General features: G+C 41.0%; 1 protein-coding gene across 13 annotated transcripts in view; it reads left to right on the top strand.

Moving 5' to 3' along the window:
- The window catches only part of DOCK3 (dedicator of cytokinesis 3), an 84,699-nt gene that overhangs the window by 32,877 nt on the left and 32,590 nt on the right, over positions 1-19,232 (top strand). For 9 of the 13 annotated variants that reach the window (XM_072420358.1, XM_072420357.1, XM_072420360.1 and 6 more), the window contains 7 exons: positions 3,515-3,611; positions 12,941-13,089; positions 13,526-13,610; positions 15,064-15,153; positions 16,755-16,906; positions 17,036-17,117; positions 19,059-19,119. In XM_072420358.1, coding sequence (XP_072276459.1) covers positions 3,515-3,611; positions 12,941-13,089; positions 13,526-13,610; positions 15,064-15,153; positions 16,755-16,906; positions 17,036-17,117; positions 19,059-19,119 — 716 coding nt within the window. The remainder of the gene's footprint in view (positions 1-3,514; positions 3,612-12,940; positions 13,090-13,525; positions 13,611-15,063; positions 15,154-16,754; positions 16,907-17,035; positions 17,118-19,058; positions 19,120-19,232) is intronic. The other 4 variants (XM_072420359.1, XM_072420366.1, XM_072420365.1 and 1 more) reach the window with 1 other exon arrangement.

Here is a 19,232-nt window from a genome sequence, read left to right as displayed (position 1 = left end):
AATCTTCCTCTTCATGGCAGACATGGAGCCTCCTTCCTGCTGTCATATTTCTATCACCATCATCCTGTTGCTCTCACAGATTTATGTTGTCTGTGTGCAGTTCCATCCGGCATCACCATCATGTGTCTGTTTCCATGTCCCTGGCGTGGTATTGCCGGGGGTAGAGGGGCTTTTAAATGTAGCAGGCCTGCCATGGATGTACATGAAAGATCTATTTAATTGTCCAAAACAGCCAATCAAAATCTCCCTTTCAGTTATCAATTCCATTTTATATCAATGAAAACAAGGTGCTGATTGGCCGCCGTGGGTGTTGCATATGGGGGATTCCCTTTGCATCAGTCACATGATTGATCCAAATGGGACTGACAGGAGCGGCCTTCCCAATACTTCTAAATAGGATTTTTTAAATTATTATTTTATCTGATAATGATAGCTGCGTCTGTGTCATTGCACAAATGCAGCTGAAAGCTGGGGAATATCACCTCGTCTTGTGTTCAGAGGTGTCACTGTCCAGTCGTTGTGCCCATACACATTGGAATACAAATGGATACAATGTAAATTTCCATATTGCCATTAAAGTGCATGTGAGCTAATTTTTGTCGGCTTTGATTGTTTTTTTTCTTCCCAGATCAGGGAAATACGGAAGCGATGGGGCTGGTCAGAAACATTTCCTTTATTTTTATGTTTCAGTTTGGTCTTTTTGGGTTCTCCTGCCTAAATTTTTATATCTGTGCTTTTAAAAATGGCAAATCTGGTGCCAATCCGATGCAATGCCAAGTATGGCGATTTCTGGGTCATGTGATCTGTTTTTTAATTTAAAGATTGCCAGGTTCACTTTTTAAAAGAAAAAAACCTGCTGGAAATTTTCTAACCTAAAGGTCCTGCCAGTAACAACACTTCATGTTGCATGGTGACAACGCTAAGCCATTGCCTCTAAATTAGCAGCAGTGTTGTCAGCCTGCTGTGTGAGCTCCTTCGGTTTGACTTTCTATCTGATATTAGTAGCTGAGGATGGATCTAACCTTCAGTAAAATTTGGGGCCCCCAGGAGCTTTTGCCATAATGTGCAACCATGCAGAAATGATTTGCACAATTGCGTTTCTCTTAAAAGCCCCTCTTGCATAGCCTCAGCCCCCCTTGTCATTTTTTCTAGACCCACACTTGGTTGGGCCAGGTTGACGTAACGCCAGTACCAAGCTGATACGCTGCTGCACATTATCTACGCTGTGCGGGAGAGACATTTATCACTGGGGGGCACACAGAGTCTCTTCTTTCATGAAATACCTACCTGTTCCATTCTGTGGATTGCACGTGGCCGGTTGACAACCCGATCCCACTGCCATGCAATTAGCGGCAGCGTTGTCAGCCAGCTGGTGACAGGAAGGAATATACTGTACACAATATAGGAAGGATGTGTTATATGCTGATGATAAGATGTCTCCTGTGTACATTGTGCGGAGTGTCGAGAGGGATCACACGTGTGCGATTGTTCAGCGTGTCACAAAATGTAGAGGGTGTTATGTCATTGTGACGATGCGTTGGCGGTGTCGGGGTGATTGATGTGATGATGTCGTATTTATACGTGACTCAGGAAGGGGTCATGTGGTGCTTCGGTGCAGTGTGGGCGGATGGATTCCGATTTATTACCAGATTCACTTATGTAACATGTTTTTTCACTGGTGCTATATTTTGTACATGGCCTCGGCCTGTGGGGAGCGCAGGCATTCAAGCCGTGGGCATAGCTATAGTGATTTAAACTGGTGGCACCGTCACGCCACAGTTGTATCAAAGTGCGTCATGCACAGTACGTTCGTGGAGAATAGCGGGTTACTGTGAACTGACCAATGACGTGCTGCCTACACTGGCCGCAGCTTTCATCATCCGCTAAGGAGCCCCTGAGGGCCATAACTAAGCTGAGTCTGCGTGTTTCGTGCTTCGGCCCCAGGCGATAACATTTTAGATCCCACCACTGCTCTGTAAACATCCAGCCATAGAATACAAAGCTAGTATACTATTACCTATCTTTATTACACCTTTATTTATTGTATAGAAGATAATGGGACCTGAGCATAGACAATGGAAATTACAATGAGCTCATACTCTAGTAGCCTTCATCTTAGTTATTTTTGGAATGACTTTATAATTTTACATACTTCCTTGTTTATATTTTTATTTTTCTATTTAATATAAAGATATAAAGATTGACCGATAGGGGAGCTGTCATTGGTCAATTAAATTATTGTGCGAGTGCTGACCACTGCAAGTAGAGATTATGTTGTGATTAGGAATGAGCAGAATTGCTGCAACTGATGTGGAAATGCAGAAACCTTGGCATAAATATTCTTTATTTTTAGGAGTATTATATATTTTTTTAACATTTAGGCCAACCCCTTATTTAGGTCTAGAGTTGGGGAGGGAGGGGGATTATATTAAAATCTCTCAGCTAGATTTTATGGGTTCCATCCTAATCCAATTGCCTCCCCTGTCATCCTCTAGCAGCATTCAGAAATGATTGGAGTGTTTTGCTGGCATTGATGTTACACAGGAAGTGCCATGATCCATTATGATCCAAGCCGGGGAATTCTGCCACTTGATTGGACGGTTGGGATTTTAGTAAGCTTTATCCAGACACAATGAGAAGCCTGCCGGGGCAGCTGTCTGACCAATGACATTTGTCCTCTCCTCAGTTATGATCGGACCCCATTGTTTCCTTCCCCAATTTTTATTTTCCTCCTCTCTACCCCCCCAACCCCCCCTATAAATGTCCTCTTTCATTAGACTCTATGTGAATATGGAACATTCAGTTCCTTGACAACATCACAAGTTTCCAGAGGCACATTCCACTTCTCTCTCCCTGTAGGATAAAAATATATGTACAAATAGGGGGGGGGCGCTAGGCCGCAATGAGCAGGTCTCTGTATCCAAGCATCACAGGAAGGGGTATAATTTAGATTTGTCTCAAACAGATAAATTAATTATATGTGTGAGTATATTTGTGCTTTAAAGTAAATATATTGTCTTTTCGAAAAGAAAGTCTCACCACAGAGGGGGCAGAAATACAAACTACTGTGGAAAATCTCACTATTGTGGAGGGGGCAGAGACACAGACTACTGGGGGAAATCTCACATGTATAAATCCAGTAAAATATAATCCTTTAGTGCCTAGATAAACGTAAATTCAATGAAGTTTCCCTTTAAGACAGATACATTCTTGCAGATATTTGTAGATTTACATATACAGATCTCTGCTTTGGGAACAGTGGGCCACCTTTGGGATTTGAATAGAAAATAGGGCCAGATGACAGCTGTGAATAATCTGTTCCCTGATTGGTTGCTTTGGGCTATTGCATATCATCATTTGGGTTTTGCAATGCTATACTGTCTCATTAGCTTGGTAGTTGCCCCTACAAACACATAAGGTGACATAAGTGAGGCCTGTCCCCTGCTGCGGGTGAGTCACAATTCTCAGCCTGCCCTCATATGACTCTTTGATATGACTCTTTCTTTCCCTGCAGGCAGTATGAGACGGTGGTTCCGGTGGAAGACCCCCTGGTCACAGAGGTGACATCTACGCTGCAAGAATGGACCTCTCTGTGGAAGCAGCTCTACGTGGTAAGTGAGTGGCCCTGGCCAATGCAGGGGGCCTATAGACAGCTGTTCTCATGACGCTATCTGCCATCTATCTGTATACTGATCACATCCCAGACATGAGGGCTTCATTGTTTTCCTGGCACTTTAAACCCAGCAGCTGTTGCTGTAGTAACGGGTGTTCTGTTCACTGCAAACCCACACAATGTACTGCAGAAAGTCAGAGATTTCCAGGGTATAGACAGAGCTGTGATGATGTATAGACATCCTGGATTATTCAGCGCAGCACAGGGTGAGGATAATGTACAGAAACACAGAGGATCCAACCAAATCATCTTACAGCATTCTGACTTGATGGAGCTTAAATGTGATTAGAAGGGTTACTGACCTTTACAAACAGCGGCTGCCATTTGTGCTGCTTTATTGAATAAGACCATTAGATAAATTATACCATAAGAAGAACACAGGAGATGTGTTGTCATAGAAATGCAAACAGCATTTATAATAATGTTGAAAAAGAGACTGAAGCCATTCACTGGAGACCAATAATATCACTGAGAATGCAGCCTAACCAATCCAGTGCTCAACCCAGAAATTTTTTCAAGCCGGGGTGGGAAGAAATTTCAGGTGGGTGGCACCCCCTGTATTGTGAACAAACTCTTTGGTAACCACCCAAAAACAGCCAGGTGGGTGCTGAAAAATGCCGGGTGATGTGCCCAGCTAAAAGTGCCTGGGGAGAACCCTGCAATCCATAGAGACCAGTGACATCACTGAGAATGCAACCTATCCAATCCCTGGAGACCAGTGACATCACTGAGAATACAGCCTATTCAATCCCTGAAGACCAGTGACATCACTCAGAACGCAGTCTATTCAATCCCTGAAGACCAGTGACATCACTCAGAATGCAGCCTATCCAATCCCTGAAGACCAGTGACATCACTCAGAATGCAGCCTATTCAATACTGAGAATGCAGCCTATTCAATCACTAGAGACCAGTTACATCACTGAGAATGCAGCTTGTTCGATCACTGGAGACCAGTTACATCACTGAGAATGCAGCCTATGCAATCACTAGAGACCAGTGACATCACTGAGAATGCAGCCTATTCAATCACTAGAGACCAGTGACATCACTGAGAATGCAGCCTATTCAATCACTAGAGACCAGTTACATCACTGCATGCAGCCTACCTGATCACATTGGTAGTGTCACAAAAAAAAAAAAAGTTCAGCCATGATTATCATATTATTGGGACATTGTTTATTACTATTCCATTGAAATGTTCCATAAAGACTTTCAGGAGACAATAACAATGATTTGGACGCAGAAAGAGCCTTTAAACACTCTTCTGTTGCCATCAATCAATGTCTGTTCTGGTGTGAAGTCTACACTGACGGGCTGTCCCCTCTCTGTGCAAGCTGAAAAATAAATCTCCAATCAGTCAATCAGGGCTCGCTGTCAGTGACACCCGCAGTGCCTCAGCCAGGCTGACCCCAGTACCCATTACTAAATGTAACTATACTAATTTAATAAACAGTCACTGATCCTATTTAAGGAAAGGAAATCTTCATTCTTTCCCCTGTGGCTGTCCCCTCCATCTAGTGCAACATGCAGAAAAACAATGAAATATTTAATGTCATTCCATTAGCGTTAAGGCTGAGGTTAGCTTTTAGCGGGGCTGTTTGTTAGCTACAAGATGACCTTGCTAGTGGCAGGATCATCTCTGCTGTATGAAATTACATGGATGGGGCTGTTAGCAGGTGTCAGGATTTCTGGTTAGATGGGAATGTCCTGCAATCATCATCTTTTTTGTGATAGAATTTAATTCTTTCTTTCCATTGCCTTTTGCAGATAATTGGAGAGAACTGATAATAATTCACAATAAGAGATACAGGGATAGGAAATCTATGCAGAAATGTTTGGCATTGTATATTGTAAACATAAATAGGATATGTGGGTATCCACATGGTGAATTCAACAAAAAGGTTATTTTAAGTCAAAGTAAACGTGAGTCATCGACATGAATATGTAGCCACATCTTATGTAAAACTGGAAGGTTTGTAGAATATGGAACAGCAGGGAAAGAATAGCCTGATACATTTATTCTTAAAACACAGACATATTGGTAGAAAGAATTATATACTTTATATATTTCTTATGTACTCACAAATTATTATTATTGTTATTAATATTATTATTACTATTATTATTATTATTATTATTATTAATAATAATAATAATAATAATAATAATAAACAGTATTTATATTGTGCCAACATATCAGTGCATCATATTACAATCTAAGAGGTTGGGGGAGTATTAAACAATAGGAGAGGAGATATGGAGTGGTGAGAAGTAGGGAGGGTTTAAGAGACAGAAGAAGATGGGTAGGTGAGGTTGAAGCTTGGGTTTTAAGAGCACTTCTAAATTTGCAGAAAGTAAGAGCAAGCTGAATAGGACGAAGACGACCATTCCAGAGAATCTGGGCAGCTCTAGAAAAGTCTTGGAGCCCTGCATGTGTTGAGGTTAAAAGTGAGGAATTCAGTAGTAGGTCATTGGAGGAGTAAAGAGAGCGGATTGGGGTTTTCTTTTTTACCAGGTCAAAAAGGTAAGTGGGACAAGAACTGTGGAGGGATTTGAAGCCAAAGCACAGGAGCTTAAATTTTATTCAAAGGTGAAATAGAAGCCAATGAGGAGAACTACATAGAGAGGTAGGTAGGTGGGAATGATGGATAAATCTGGCTGCAGCATTCATAATAGATTGTAGAGGATAGAGTCGGGTTAGTGGAATACCGGAGAGGAGGAGGTTACAGTAGTCCAGACGAGAGATGAAAAGAATGTGTACAAGGGATTTGGAGGTCTCTGGAGACAGGTAGAGGTGGATTTTGTAGATGTTGCATAGGTTAAAGTGACAGGACCTGGAAATGTTCTGAATATGCGGAGTAGATGAGAGGGCAGAATCGAAGCTAACACCAACATAACGTTCCTGAGGGGAGGGACGAATAACACTGAACACTGAATAAAACAGAAATCTATCAGACATCCATGATGGGATGGCTGACAGGTAGCATGAAACCTTATCCAGGACTGAGAGAGGCAAGTCAGGGGTGGACAGATAGATTTGAGTGTCATCAGCATACAGATAATACTCTAAACCAAAGGAGGATACGAGTTTTGTTAATATTTTAAAATAAAGACCATGCATCTAAATAACGTTATTGTTTGTTAGTTTTACAGACATGGGTTTTTATTAAAGGTGATTGGGTGATTTATTAAAGCTCTTCAAGACTGGAGAAGATGGACTATCATGGGTGAACCTGGGTGATCCAACAAATCTAGAATGAATAAATAAATTATTTTTATTGGAGTCATTCCAGGTTTGCTGGATTTTCCAGGTTCTCCCATGATAGTCCATTTTCATTTTAGAGATAATAGTCGGAATTTTTTCTCTATTTTTATAAATCATCTTCTAGCCCACGGTGATCACATGATGCCATACAGTGACAGAAAAACATTTACAGACCCAAAACCACTTTAATTTGAGCTGGTAAGGATTCATCAAGTTGCTGTCTTTTTGGACATTGCAACAATCCTTTCTGGATTTTCGCTTTTATGAATATTAAGTTGAAAAAACAGTGAGATTAGCAAATAGTAAAATATTTCTGCTAATCATCATTAAAAATGAGTGGAGTTGATTTTGCTGTAAATTTTTCACGAAAACAAAAAGTTATTTTTTAATGCAGAAGATTCTTGTAATCTTTCTTTTTTTTATTAGGGCTTTTTTATTTTTTTTTTTGTTTTGTACTTTTTTTTGCTGTTTTAATTTATCTGTGACAAAATAAATAAAATGTAGATAATGAAGGAGAAACAAGAAGCGCTGAATGATGGGTGAAATGAGCTTCTGTAACCCTCATGAGACATTTAAAGCTCAAAGCTCAAGCTCATTTAAATTTTTCCTTCCTCATTAGCAATGTGTTTAGCAATATAGTAAAAATGTCACCAAAATGCCTTGATTTTTGTTTATTTGGGGAAATGAATACTTTCAGTTTTTCATATCCCCATCATCCTAAACCGGCTTCTTCTATGTTTTATAGTGGAATATATATGTATTGGATATTTCTGAATTTTGCTCAGGCATATGAAATATTTTATGCGGTGCAACTTTGTGCATTTAGTTCACTTTCTTATGTAAGTGGTTTCAACGGTGGATCCTCCCTTGCGGCGGTGCGGCCTGTCACTCTGTAGTACACACACATCCTCACTTGCCCGTGTGCTTATTTGACCTTAATACAATGACCCAGTTTTGGTGTGTTGGGGATGGCAGCCTGAAGCGGATTCTTCCTTTACAATGTCATTGTTGCAGTTTGCTCCCCCCTCCCCCCCCATCCATTCAAAGTAACTTCCCTTTCCAAATGTGCAAATCTCCCCCTTAATATTATCCTCCCCCTCTAGTTTTCAGACTGGGGGCTGTTAGTCTCCCACTAATCCTCTTCCCCCGCCTAATAAATTTACATCCAAGCAGTTTGGCACCGGTCAGGGACTGGTGGGGCGTATTTCTCTGGACCACAGCCCGGGATTGGAAGCGCTGGTACCCAGATTAGTAATATGGCAGACTGAGAATAATAGCAGGAGAGGACAGGGAGAGGGTCAGAGCCCGAGTTCACCTTTATTGCCATTGGCTGATCATCAGTACCTTCATATTCTCTAATAATATCATGTCATTATTATTATTATTAATATTAATATGTAACAGGATTTATGCCAACATATTACACAGTGCTGTACATTAAATAGGGGTTGCAAATGACAAAGAGATACAGACAGTGACACAGAAGGAGGAGAAGACCCTGCCCTGAAGAGCTTACAATCTAGGAGTCCATTCATTGCATTGGTTCATCCGTCTTCACTCTGCCTGCTTTTTTTGCATTTTGCTGGTTGCCATCACTTGGGGACAGCATTTTGTTGCTTCTCATGGCACAGTGCAGCTCCCATCAATATCATATAGCTTCCCATCAATTCCAAATTCTTGTTGGTATGGATAGAAATCTGAAGTGCTTTTATCTCAACTCATTACATAGGACCTGCTTCACCTTCTAAGGTTTTATTTTCCAATTATTGGCCATTCAGTTTTTAATGAAGCCAGGCATGGCAAGAGACTTGATTTGCCTCTTTTGCAGTATATTAAGGCTCACAGGTCCCTTCTCCAGCTAGTCACTGGACAATGAAAAAAGTAGCAGCACATTTATGAGTTCCTCTGTCAGCCTGCTGCTTCTACTATAGTATAGTGTAGAACAGATTGGCTATATTTGCTGATTCTCCCTCCCCCATCTGAGCATAGCCTAGATGTTACATCATTTCAAATCAATAAGATCCAGCAATCTGAACTTTGACTCAAGTGAGCAAATGCCTAGCTTGTTATGCCATCATATAGTTATAATTATTGTTCCACAAACTCGCCATGGACTGCTAGCCTTTGTATCCCTTTGTGCCCTAAAATGGCCACCAACAAGTGTAAAGGACAAGTCCCCTTTGCTGGGTACTGACATTCTTCTGTTACACACCTGCAGTTTGGCATCCTTTAACCCATTCTCTGAATGCCAGACGTTGCATTGATGGGGTGCGGGCTCTGTGCTTTGAGTCTCCATGGTAACGCTGCAAAACTCTGCAAGCTTCCCACGCATCATTTCCTCCTACTCCTCCATCCCCGTCTCTCTCTTTTCTTGCCCACTCACATCTCACCACCTCCTCCTTTCTCTTGGTGCCCCGTGCATTCTGAAGGGAACGTGGAGGGGGCCATTAAGAGCCCATAATAGCTGGTGAGAAAGACTGCGGCATCCTCAGGAAATCCAGGAACAGTCTTGGGTACCTATGGGTTTATTGTGAACTTGCTGTTCGTAGACATAAAATGTACCCATTGGCAATACCGCTGCTGTCACATACACACATGGCCAAAAGTTCTTATGGGATGGACAGAGGAAGTGGTGAAGAGGTTCATCTGGGTAAATACGATAGCCATTGGTCAGGTTTATTAACTTTTACACAGCACAAAAATACGGAATAGCAGGCTTGTGAAAAAAAGAAAGTCATAAAGAATGACTTGGAGGTGAACAATAAAGCATCAGATGTGAAAAAACATGGGTTGTTTCACTCTAAGTGTTTTAGTGGCCAATCACAAGTGGTAGTCATTTTCGGGGCCTTCAGCTGCAGCCCTGATCAATGGGCTTCACTTAACGTTCAGTGAATGCAATGCCACGAAAGTCTCAGGACACTACGGACGTTCCAATAGGCTGTTAGGGGCCCAGGACTTTCAAAAGATTGCCTGACACTGTGGATATGAAAAGAGTGACAGAGACTTAGAACCAGAGATGGCCCATGGGAAGCAAAAAGTTTGAGTTTTGAGCCAATGATTGTGCAATTTGCATACAAAAGCCACATTTCCGAGCATTCCTAGGACAGGCTACATCTCAATTGTTGGAAATCCATTATGATTTTCACAAGGACTTCTCTCCTACAAGTTTGAATTGGTAGAGGTACATGCAATGGACCTGATTTATGAAATCTCTCCAAGGCTGGAGAGGATACACTTTCATCAGTGAAGCTGGATGATCCAGCAAACCTGGAATGAATCTGGTCCAGGATTCAAAACATTTGCTAACAAATAGCAAATTACTTTTAATAAATTCTTTCCAGGTTTGCTGGATCACCCAGCTACACTGATGAAAGTGTATCCTCTCCAACCTTCCATAAATCAGGACCAATGAGTAGGAGATTGCCCCTCATGTGATGATCAGCTGCTGCTTATCTTTGTTTTATTTTTTTGCACCTTAGGTGTAGTGAGAGAAGTGTAGACATCCCTATTCTCCCTGGAATTTTTTTAAGCTGGGTGGGAAGAAGCTGTAGGGAGGTGGCTGCTGTATTATGACCCAACTTCTTAGTAACCACCTAAAACAGCCAGGTGGTTACTGAAAAGTGCCAGGTGCTGTGCCCAGCTAAAAAGTGAGACATTTTAATGTTTCTTACCAATTTAGTATGGGGCTTCTAAGACAATGGCTAATTTTCCAACATGAGGTTGGGCTGTGGTTGTTGTAGATCAGTCAACAACCCTAAGCTTCCTTTACAAGTCTTAGGGTTCCTTAATTTTTGCCTCATGGACCTTTAGATCTAACACCACTCGAAAGAGCCTGCTGCATGGCACTAATAATTAGCATTTTGTAGGGGTGACATTTTTTCTTACTGACCCTAAATTTATAGTTTTAGCTGAAGAGACCAGACACCAGAAGCTCTTCCGGAGAGAAATGCCTCCAGCATTTGAGGCCGATGCTTTTATTTCCTCTTGCAACTTTCCATTTGCAGACCAAAGCAGATCCATATCAATAAATACCGGGGCCCAGGTAAAAAAATAAATAAATAAATAAAAACACTCTCTTAGATCCCTAACAGTGTTGTGATGCAGGAATTTCACATTTGCAGGGGGGATATCCTACAATAAGAATTGATTTTGGATTTTGCATTTTTTACCGGTTTAAGGAAATAATGGGAAGAGAATCAGGAACTATGATGGGGAGATCTCACAAATGGAGAAAAAAAGAAAAGATAGCGAAAGAAGAAATTCTACTCTGATTCCAGCTGTAATTAAAGTATCTCTAGGTGGACTGATCTTTTAACGCACACAGACATTAATATAAAAAGTGGAAAATAAATATGTATAAAAACTTTTTGTGTTACCTACAGAATAGCAAATTCTCTTTTATCACCTGACTTTTTCATCTGAAGTTCCCGGGCCTTTGAGGACATCTCCTGCTCTGCCCGGCATATGCTGTATTCTCACTTATTGGAAATGTTTGCCCTCGTTTGTTTCTTATTTTTCCCTGTTGTTGCCAAGGATTCAGAAGTGATTTATTATAAATGTTTGCTGATTTAGTATAAATTTTGACAGGTTTGGACAGCTTGTCTTCTCTGCTGCGTGGGCCCTCCAACAAACAAACTATTTCCAGCGTCAGGTGCAACAGAATTTTAATTCTATGCTAAATTGTTTTGAAGGAGGGGGTCACCCCCAGTGGCAGAGCGATGACTGAAGAGGGATTTATAAAACGTTGTCTGTAATATTAACCCAGGAAAAGGTTTCTCGCCTGCCGCTCATCCCAGTCGTCTGCGAGGCTCCTGTCTCTCCCACAGACAATGAGCGACAGGTTTTTTAAACATTGCCAGAAGTTGGATAAATCTGTGACAAATGCCAGATTTCATTACAATGGTTTTGATTTCCTGACCAATTTTATATTAATAGGATGGGACAGCTGCTCGGAGGACTAATTATATGCCAAGATCTAGTGTAGGTGTGTACAGTCTGTTGGCAGGGAGAAGCTAGGAAAAACAGAGATGGTTTGCTGTTAGTCTTGGTTTTCATCACCCATAAGACTACAAATTGGATGCTGAAAATTCTCTGTTGTCAGTAGTATCACCAACCTCTAGGGACTGGATTGACCACATTATCAGTGATGGCACTGCCCTCTAGGGATCGGATTGACTGCATTCTCAGTGATGTCACCACATTCTAGGGACTGGATTGGATACATTATCAGTGATGTCACTACATTCTAGGGACCGGATTGGCCGCATTTTCAGTAATGTCACTGCCCTCTAGCCATCAGTTTGGCTGCATTCTCAGTAACACTATCACCTCTAGGAACTGGATAGTCTAGCCCATTCTTCTTGCCTGGAATAGTCCCATTTAATAAAAACTATGTTTGTCAAAACCCCACATATTTTTTTGTAAATATTTAATTACATTTCTAAAGAGATAGATATACAATTTAAAAAAACAGAGTGATCCCCAAATGGTGGCAACTGTCTAATATTACTGATATCCTCTCACTTCTTGTCTGTAGGACAGGAAGTGAAATTTTTGAATTTCCTGTGACAAGCAGAATCACCCCTGGAACTCTTCATAATCCCTGTCCCAATAATAGCAATTAAAAAGCACCCCCTTAATATTTATATATATATATATATATATTTATAATTTATATTATATTATAGATCAGATGGTATTGGATCGCTGGTATTACCTGTGAGCTTGTTAGTGCTGGTGTGTGAAATCCAAATGCTGCTCCATATCTGCTTCCAGCATTTATACCTGTGAGCTTGCTGTCTAATATTCTACCTGTAAAATGAAGATGATTAATCAGTTTGTATGGTCATCTCCTCTTTCTGCCTCCCATTCTCTCTCATCTTTCATCTTTCTATCTTTCCTGCAATCTGACATCTCCACCATCTCCCCATTTCCACCCTCTTCTCCATTACCCCTCACCTGCACCCTGCACATTTCCTTCCCCTCTCTTCTGACTCCAGAAACACAAAGTCGACCTCTTCTACAAGCTGCGACATGTGATGAACGAGGTGATTGACCTGCGCAGGCAGCTGCTGTCAGGTCACCTGACTCAGGACCAAGTTCGAGAGGTCAAACGACACCTGACTGTCCGACTGGACTGGGGCAATGAGTGAGTATGTCAGTCAGAGAACTTCCCATGTGGTATAGTGAACTACAGCCAATCAAAATGTACAGGTTACTGATCCAGATATGCTTTTTCTGAATGGGGGCTGTGGATCACAATTGTTTCCACCTTGTTATCTATCATATAAGGCAGAACGATAATTAGAGGACCATTTTAAAGAGATTCAAAGGTATGGTAGCTGGGTTAGGGGTTGGTTGCCAATGATACCAGCCAGGACTGTGCTTGCCTAAGGACACTGGTGGGTCTGGCGTGGCCAATAATAAAAGACAACACCATATTATTATTAAAAAATTAAAAGTATAATAAATAAAAAATATATACAAAACAATTTTAATAATAATTACATTTTTTAGCTTAGTTAACTCTGTAATTTTGGATAGGGTCCATTAATTTTTTATTACCTTCTCTCTGTCTCCCCCAGGCACCTTGGTCTGGACTTAGTCCCTCGTAAAGAGTTTGAGGTGGTCGATTCAGACCAGATCAGCGTCTCCGACTTATACAAGATGGTGAGTGCTATGTGGATCCTCCTTGGCCAGTCTATAGCTGTGATGGGGGCTTCAGGTTATGGGGGAGTCCCGGCATATGAAGATTTCCAAAAATGTCCCAGTGCTAGCATTTCCACCAGGATCAGACATTGTCATTTTGTGAAGGTAGAGGCACCTCTGACTGCTAAAAGCAGTATTAACTTGTATAAATATAGAGCTGATATATTACGCAGCGCTGTATTTTCCCTCACTTCCTGTGCCTGTTATACCTGTACAAGAAACAGGGTTGTCAAAAGAGCAATAAGAACATGTGTTTTTACCTGGATCAATATTATATAAAACTTACATGATGGGTTTGGAATCACTACTTCTATACATACAGCCCTGATGAAGTGGGACTGCCTATAAAACTTATTGGATTTACACCTCAATCAACAAATATCACATTCCAGATGAGGGCCAATGCTGAAATCTCTACATATACTGACTTTTTATTAAAACAATGGCAGAAGTTGTAACCTGTCCCCTATCCACCTACAACAAGATACACTTTTGAAAGGAATTTGGCTTTCATGTTCTGTTATTGATTCCTGTGACCGCCCCGTCATGTGATACCTTTCACTAGCTTCTGTAGACATTCATTGTCCTGCAAATAAAATTTTACCTCAATATCTTTATCTGCATAGGTTGACAATCACCCCACATCCCGTACTTAAATATGCTCACAAATGAGAGCCATTCAGTTGATTCCAATCACAGTTTTAATCTAATTTTTTAAACTTCACTCCCCAAATCTAAAGTTTAATCTGCTTATAGTTTGCTTCCCCTCATTTTCCCTTCCATCCGCATCTGCATGATAGTGAAACTATTAAAAAAAGACTCTGTGCTTCGCAAATCCAAGCAGTGGGCTGACTCTTATGAGGTATTATGCAAATAATAAAATGTCTTTATGGGAGGATATCAGTATGGAATGGGCATGTATAACCATGCAGACCTTCAAATGATTATAGTTAGAAGCTCACAGTGTGAAATCAGATTAGGCAACTTCAGTCCAGGGGAGAAGCTGGTACAACTGTGCAAGACTGAAGGGGTGACTGGAGGAGAGATTTGATGAAGGGAAAGCTGGAGGGCAGATGTAATGAAATCAACCTTGCAGGGAGAGGAGTTGCTGTTGTAGTGGTAAGGGATAAGCATTTTTTTTAAGAAGGAAAAGTTTCAGCTGAGTGTGGTGCAGATGTTAAAGTTCAATTTTAGTACAAACACTGAGCAGAGGAAAGGATAAGGATCTGCAGAGATGAATTGTTGTGACTTTCCAGCTCAGCTGCCAGGGGATGTTGCAGGAATATGTGCATCCTTTTAAAATATTGCAGGTAAAACATGTCCCCTATGTGTATTTTTATCTTTTTGGCTGCAACGTCACCCAGACCAGGCCAATGAACCTCATCACACTGACAGCATGTAATTTTCTCTGCAGCATCTGTCAAGCCGACACAGCGTACAGCAGAGCACCAATCAGGTGAGAGGGGCGGCGGGTGACGGAGACAGAAGTGGAGCCGGAAAGAAGGTCAGCAATATTATATTGGCAAGGCAAAAGAGGGAGCGATGAGGTCGTTATCATTCTAAAACCATTTCACTGATGGACTCAACGTCAGATCTCTGGGCTCCAGCAGGGTGGCAACTGTGTTGGTGCATAAAAACCCACTGACCTGACAAAATGAATATTTATTAATAGATCTGTCCTATTTCTATTGGACTAAATGGGTTTAGGATATGTTATGTTAAAAAAAAAGAATACAGTATATATATTACATTGATTTGTATTCAATAGACCTGATTTATTAAAGTTATCCAAGGCTGGAGAGGGTACACTTACATCAGTAAAGCTGGGTGATCCAGCAAACCTGGAATAGATCTGGTGCAGGATTGAAACATTTGCTGGAAAATAGCAAAAGACTTTGAAGAGGTCCATTCCAGATTTGCTGGATCACCTAGCTTCACTGATGAAAGTTTATCCTCTCCAGTCTTGGAGAGCTTTATTAAATCAGGCCCAATATTTCAGTTACGCAATGAGTGTGGAAGAATTAGATTGTCTGTGTCCCCATTAGGGAGAATCATTTCATTTTGTCCTGGTGTCTCTGACACAGAATGTTATAAAAAAAATCCAAAATGTTACAGTTGCCACATTACAGGATTTGGGAGGAATCATCCAATGAGGACACTTGTTTTGATGAAAACTGTCTAAAAGCAAAACTCCATATTGTCATTAGTACAGGAAGTAAAGAGAATTCTCCCAAATGGTGCAGGAGTTCAATCCGTTCTCCTCTGTAGTCAAATATTTAAAAAAATGTTTTTTGGTTTAAGTACACTTTATCTTTGTGCGTTATTGTTTACCATCTCTAGTTTTTATTATAAATCCTTTTTAATGTGCAACAGTTTTATATAATATTAGCATATAAGCTCTGCCCATTTTCTGTGGTTTAGTTGTACAGTTTAGTATGGGGAAAGATGCGTTGGCCCTGATTTATTAAAGCTCTTCAAGGCTGCAGAGGATACATTTTCTGGTCCAGGATTCAAAACATTTGCTAGCAAATAGCAAATGACTTTGAGAAGATCCATTCCAGGTTTGCTGGATCACCCAGCTTCACTGATGAAAGTGTATTCTCTCCAGCCTTGGAGAGCTTTAATAAATCAGGCCCATTGTTACTTAATCTCAGTGTTTTTTAAAATGAGTTTGGTGGGTATCTATTTATAATTTGTATCTACATGGTTAAAAAAAACCCTGGGAAAAAGGGTTAGATGAAAAAATGGGGTGTGGTCCCAAATCTTACATATCTAACCTTTAAATACAATTTACCAAGAATACATTGTTACTTTTAGTGATATATTTCAGTTGACTGTCCTCAGTAATCTAACCTCCAAGAGGTGAAGAGAAAGCAGCATTGAGCCTTCCAGAATGCAGTAAATATTTTATTTTTGGAAGAAGCAATCCGTATGCTTTACTGTGCATTGTTATTGCAGGACAGGTGCTCTTTGTGTAGTGTGACAACAAACTGATCATAGGGGATGGGGGGGTGCAGTGTGTACTGTTGTATGCGGGGGGGGGGGGGGGTTACAGGTAAATTCTAGGAACAGGTTGATGATGGCTGACCTGTTTTACTATCACAGGCAGACACCCTACGGCAGCGTCACAAGGAGCCTCGCGCCCCGGTGCCTCACCACCTGCTACTCAACTTGAAGAGTTTTACGCACAGCAACATTGGAGAGGACGTAGATCTGTTCTTCTCGCTGTATGACATGAGAGAAGCCCGTCAGATCAGGTGATTTACGCCCTGTCACCACTTTCTCCTCTGCATGTCTTCCCTGTCACCCTCCAGCTGTGTCACCTGACCTCCTCTCTTCTCCTTCTCTCTCTTGACGCTGAACATTCTCTGTTTTCTCTTTTGTAGCGAAAGGTTTATGGTGAGACTGAACAAGAATGGCGGGCCAAGAAACCCTGATAAGCCGGAACGACTCTCTGCGCTATTCACGGTAAATCAGTTCTGGGCATTAAAATTAATTATTTTCATTTCAGGTAGACCAGAAAAAAGTGATATATAAAACAAATTCTAATAATCATTATTTTCCATTTTTGAATGTAGCCAGTATTCTACTCCCATCAGCACAATGAGCCCTGATAAAGAGGGTTCTTCAGTTCTTCTAAAACTCATTGGGTTTTTTTTTTTTTTTTTGAGAATCTTTGTTTTAATGATCTGGACTCTCAATCATTTGGGGTGGCATCCTAGATCTCCTATATATCCTTGCATTGTGCTCAAAGCGCCCACTGGAGGCCCTTTTAAGCATCAGTGTTTATAGCCAGATCCTCTGCACTCAACTTTATGGGCCTGTTTTAATAAAACTCTCCAAGGCTGGTGAGGACACACTTTCATCAGTGAAGCTGGGTGATCCAAACATGGAACGGTTCTGGTCCAGGATCCAAACATTTGCTAGCAAATAACTTTGAAAAAATCCATTCCAGGTTTGCTGGATTACCCAGCTTCTCTGATGAAAGTGAATCCTCTCCAGCCTTGGGGAGCTTTAATAAAACAGGTTCATAAAGTGGAGTGCATATATATCACACTCCATACTGACCAGTCAAAGCAACTTTGAATCTAACACTCCTACCCTACTCCCTCCTAATTTATTAAAGCTCACTGGAGAAGATACACTCTCATTGAGCAAGTAACAATGCAGGATTGTATTCTCATGGGGTTTTAGGCAGTGAAACACAGGGGCGTTAGAAAATGAATGGAAGCTGGGGTCTGAGCTAGGTACAGCTTGACATTCAAAAATCCAGCAACCTCAGGACCTGAGCAGTGTCAGATTTTTGAAAATGTCGGACTTTTTTTTTTTTTAATACTTACCTCCACACACAGGTCACTCTTCTTATCGCAGCACCGTGGACATCTGGCACAGTTCCAGGGAGCAGGCAGCAGGGACATCTCAACGTGTTTGTAGTTTAGCAAGCAGGACCTAACAGCTGTTTCTCCAGAACAACGCCATGAAAACAGTGGCCAAACAGTGTAATGCAGTCCCTGTATTGTAATGCAGTATTGAAAATGCGATCCGAAATTCATTCAAATTGAAGGATCCGGATTATTGATAACCAGATTTTCGACTGTCAACCTATATTTTGCAGTTTTCTTTTAAGTTTTTGTTTAGCGTTTGGCGGCAGGAGGCAGGAGGGTGCTGTCAGCAATTAGAACATTATTACTATTATTTATAATAATGAACAGTATTTATATAGCGCCAACATATTACACAGCGCTGTACATTAAATAGGGGTAGCAAATGACAGACAGATACAGACAGTGACAGGAGGTGGAGAGGACCCTGCCCACAGGAGATGACAATCTAGGAGTCCATTCATTGCATTGATTCATGCGTCTTCATTCCACCTGCTTTTTTTGCATTTTGCTGGTTGGCATCACTTGGCACACTGGAGGAAGGGGATGTAGCACACAATAGGAGGGGGGATAGGAAATGGTTCATGCAATATTCATGTTCTTTAGGATCATTTCAGTTTAGTATCTAAAGTATACAGTAAAATCTGAAAAGGTTTCCAAGCTTCCAGCTAACATTTTTAAATCCTGATTTTAAAATGAATTAAAGATTCTGATTGGCAAGAATGCAACAAGAGGAGCAATAATGACCCAATGTGTTGGGAACAGAACCAGCAGCTGTGGTGGAGATATCTCACTGCCTAGATCTGTAGGAAAAATCTTACAGATAACAAACCTTACCAGTTACCACCCATAGGATTTGGGTGGACTGACCCTAACAACAGCTAAGGAGGCCCTGTCCCTTTTTTTTTACTTTCTCTTATCTTGACATCCAAATATACATTTTATTGAACAGTGAATTAAGAATCTGCTGTTTTCCATCTACCAGATCACATAATCTATAAATGACGCTTTATGTGATTTTTGGCAGGACCTCAGCAGCAGAGATGTAAAGCGAGATCTCCACCTTGTCGTTCATGTGATCAGGATAGGTAGGTGACACTTGTGTGCGGATCTTCGTTTGCTGTGATATCATTGCTTGATAAATGGCTCAAGGATCTTTGCAGGTAACAATGCCTTAGTTTAAGCCATCAGGTATATCCAC

The sequence above is a fragment of the Pyxicephalus adspersus genome, chromosome 8, assembly GCF_032062135.1.
Source record: "Pyxicephalus adspersus chromosome 8, UCB_Pads_2.0, whole genome shotgun sequence".
In the NCBI taxonomy this organism is placed as follows: Eukaryota; Metazoa; Chordata; class Amphibia; order Anura; family Pyxicephalidae; genus Pyxicephalus; species Pyxicephalus adspersus.
This window is presented reverse-complemented; position numbering and strand designations above follow the sequence as displayed.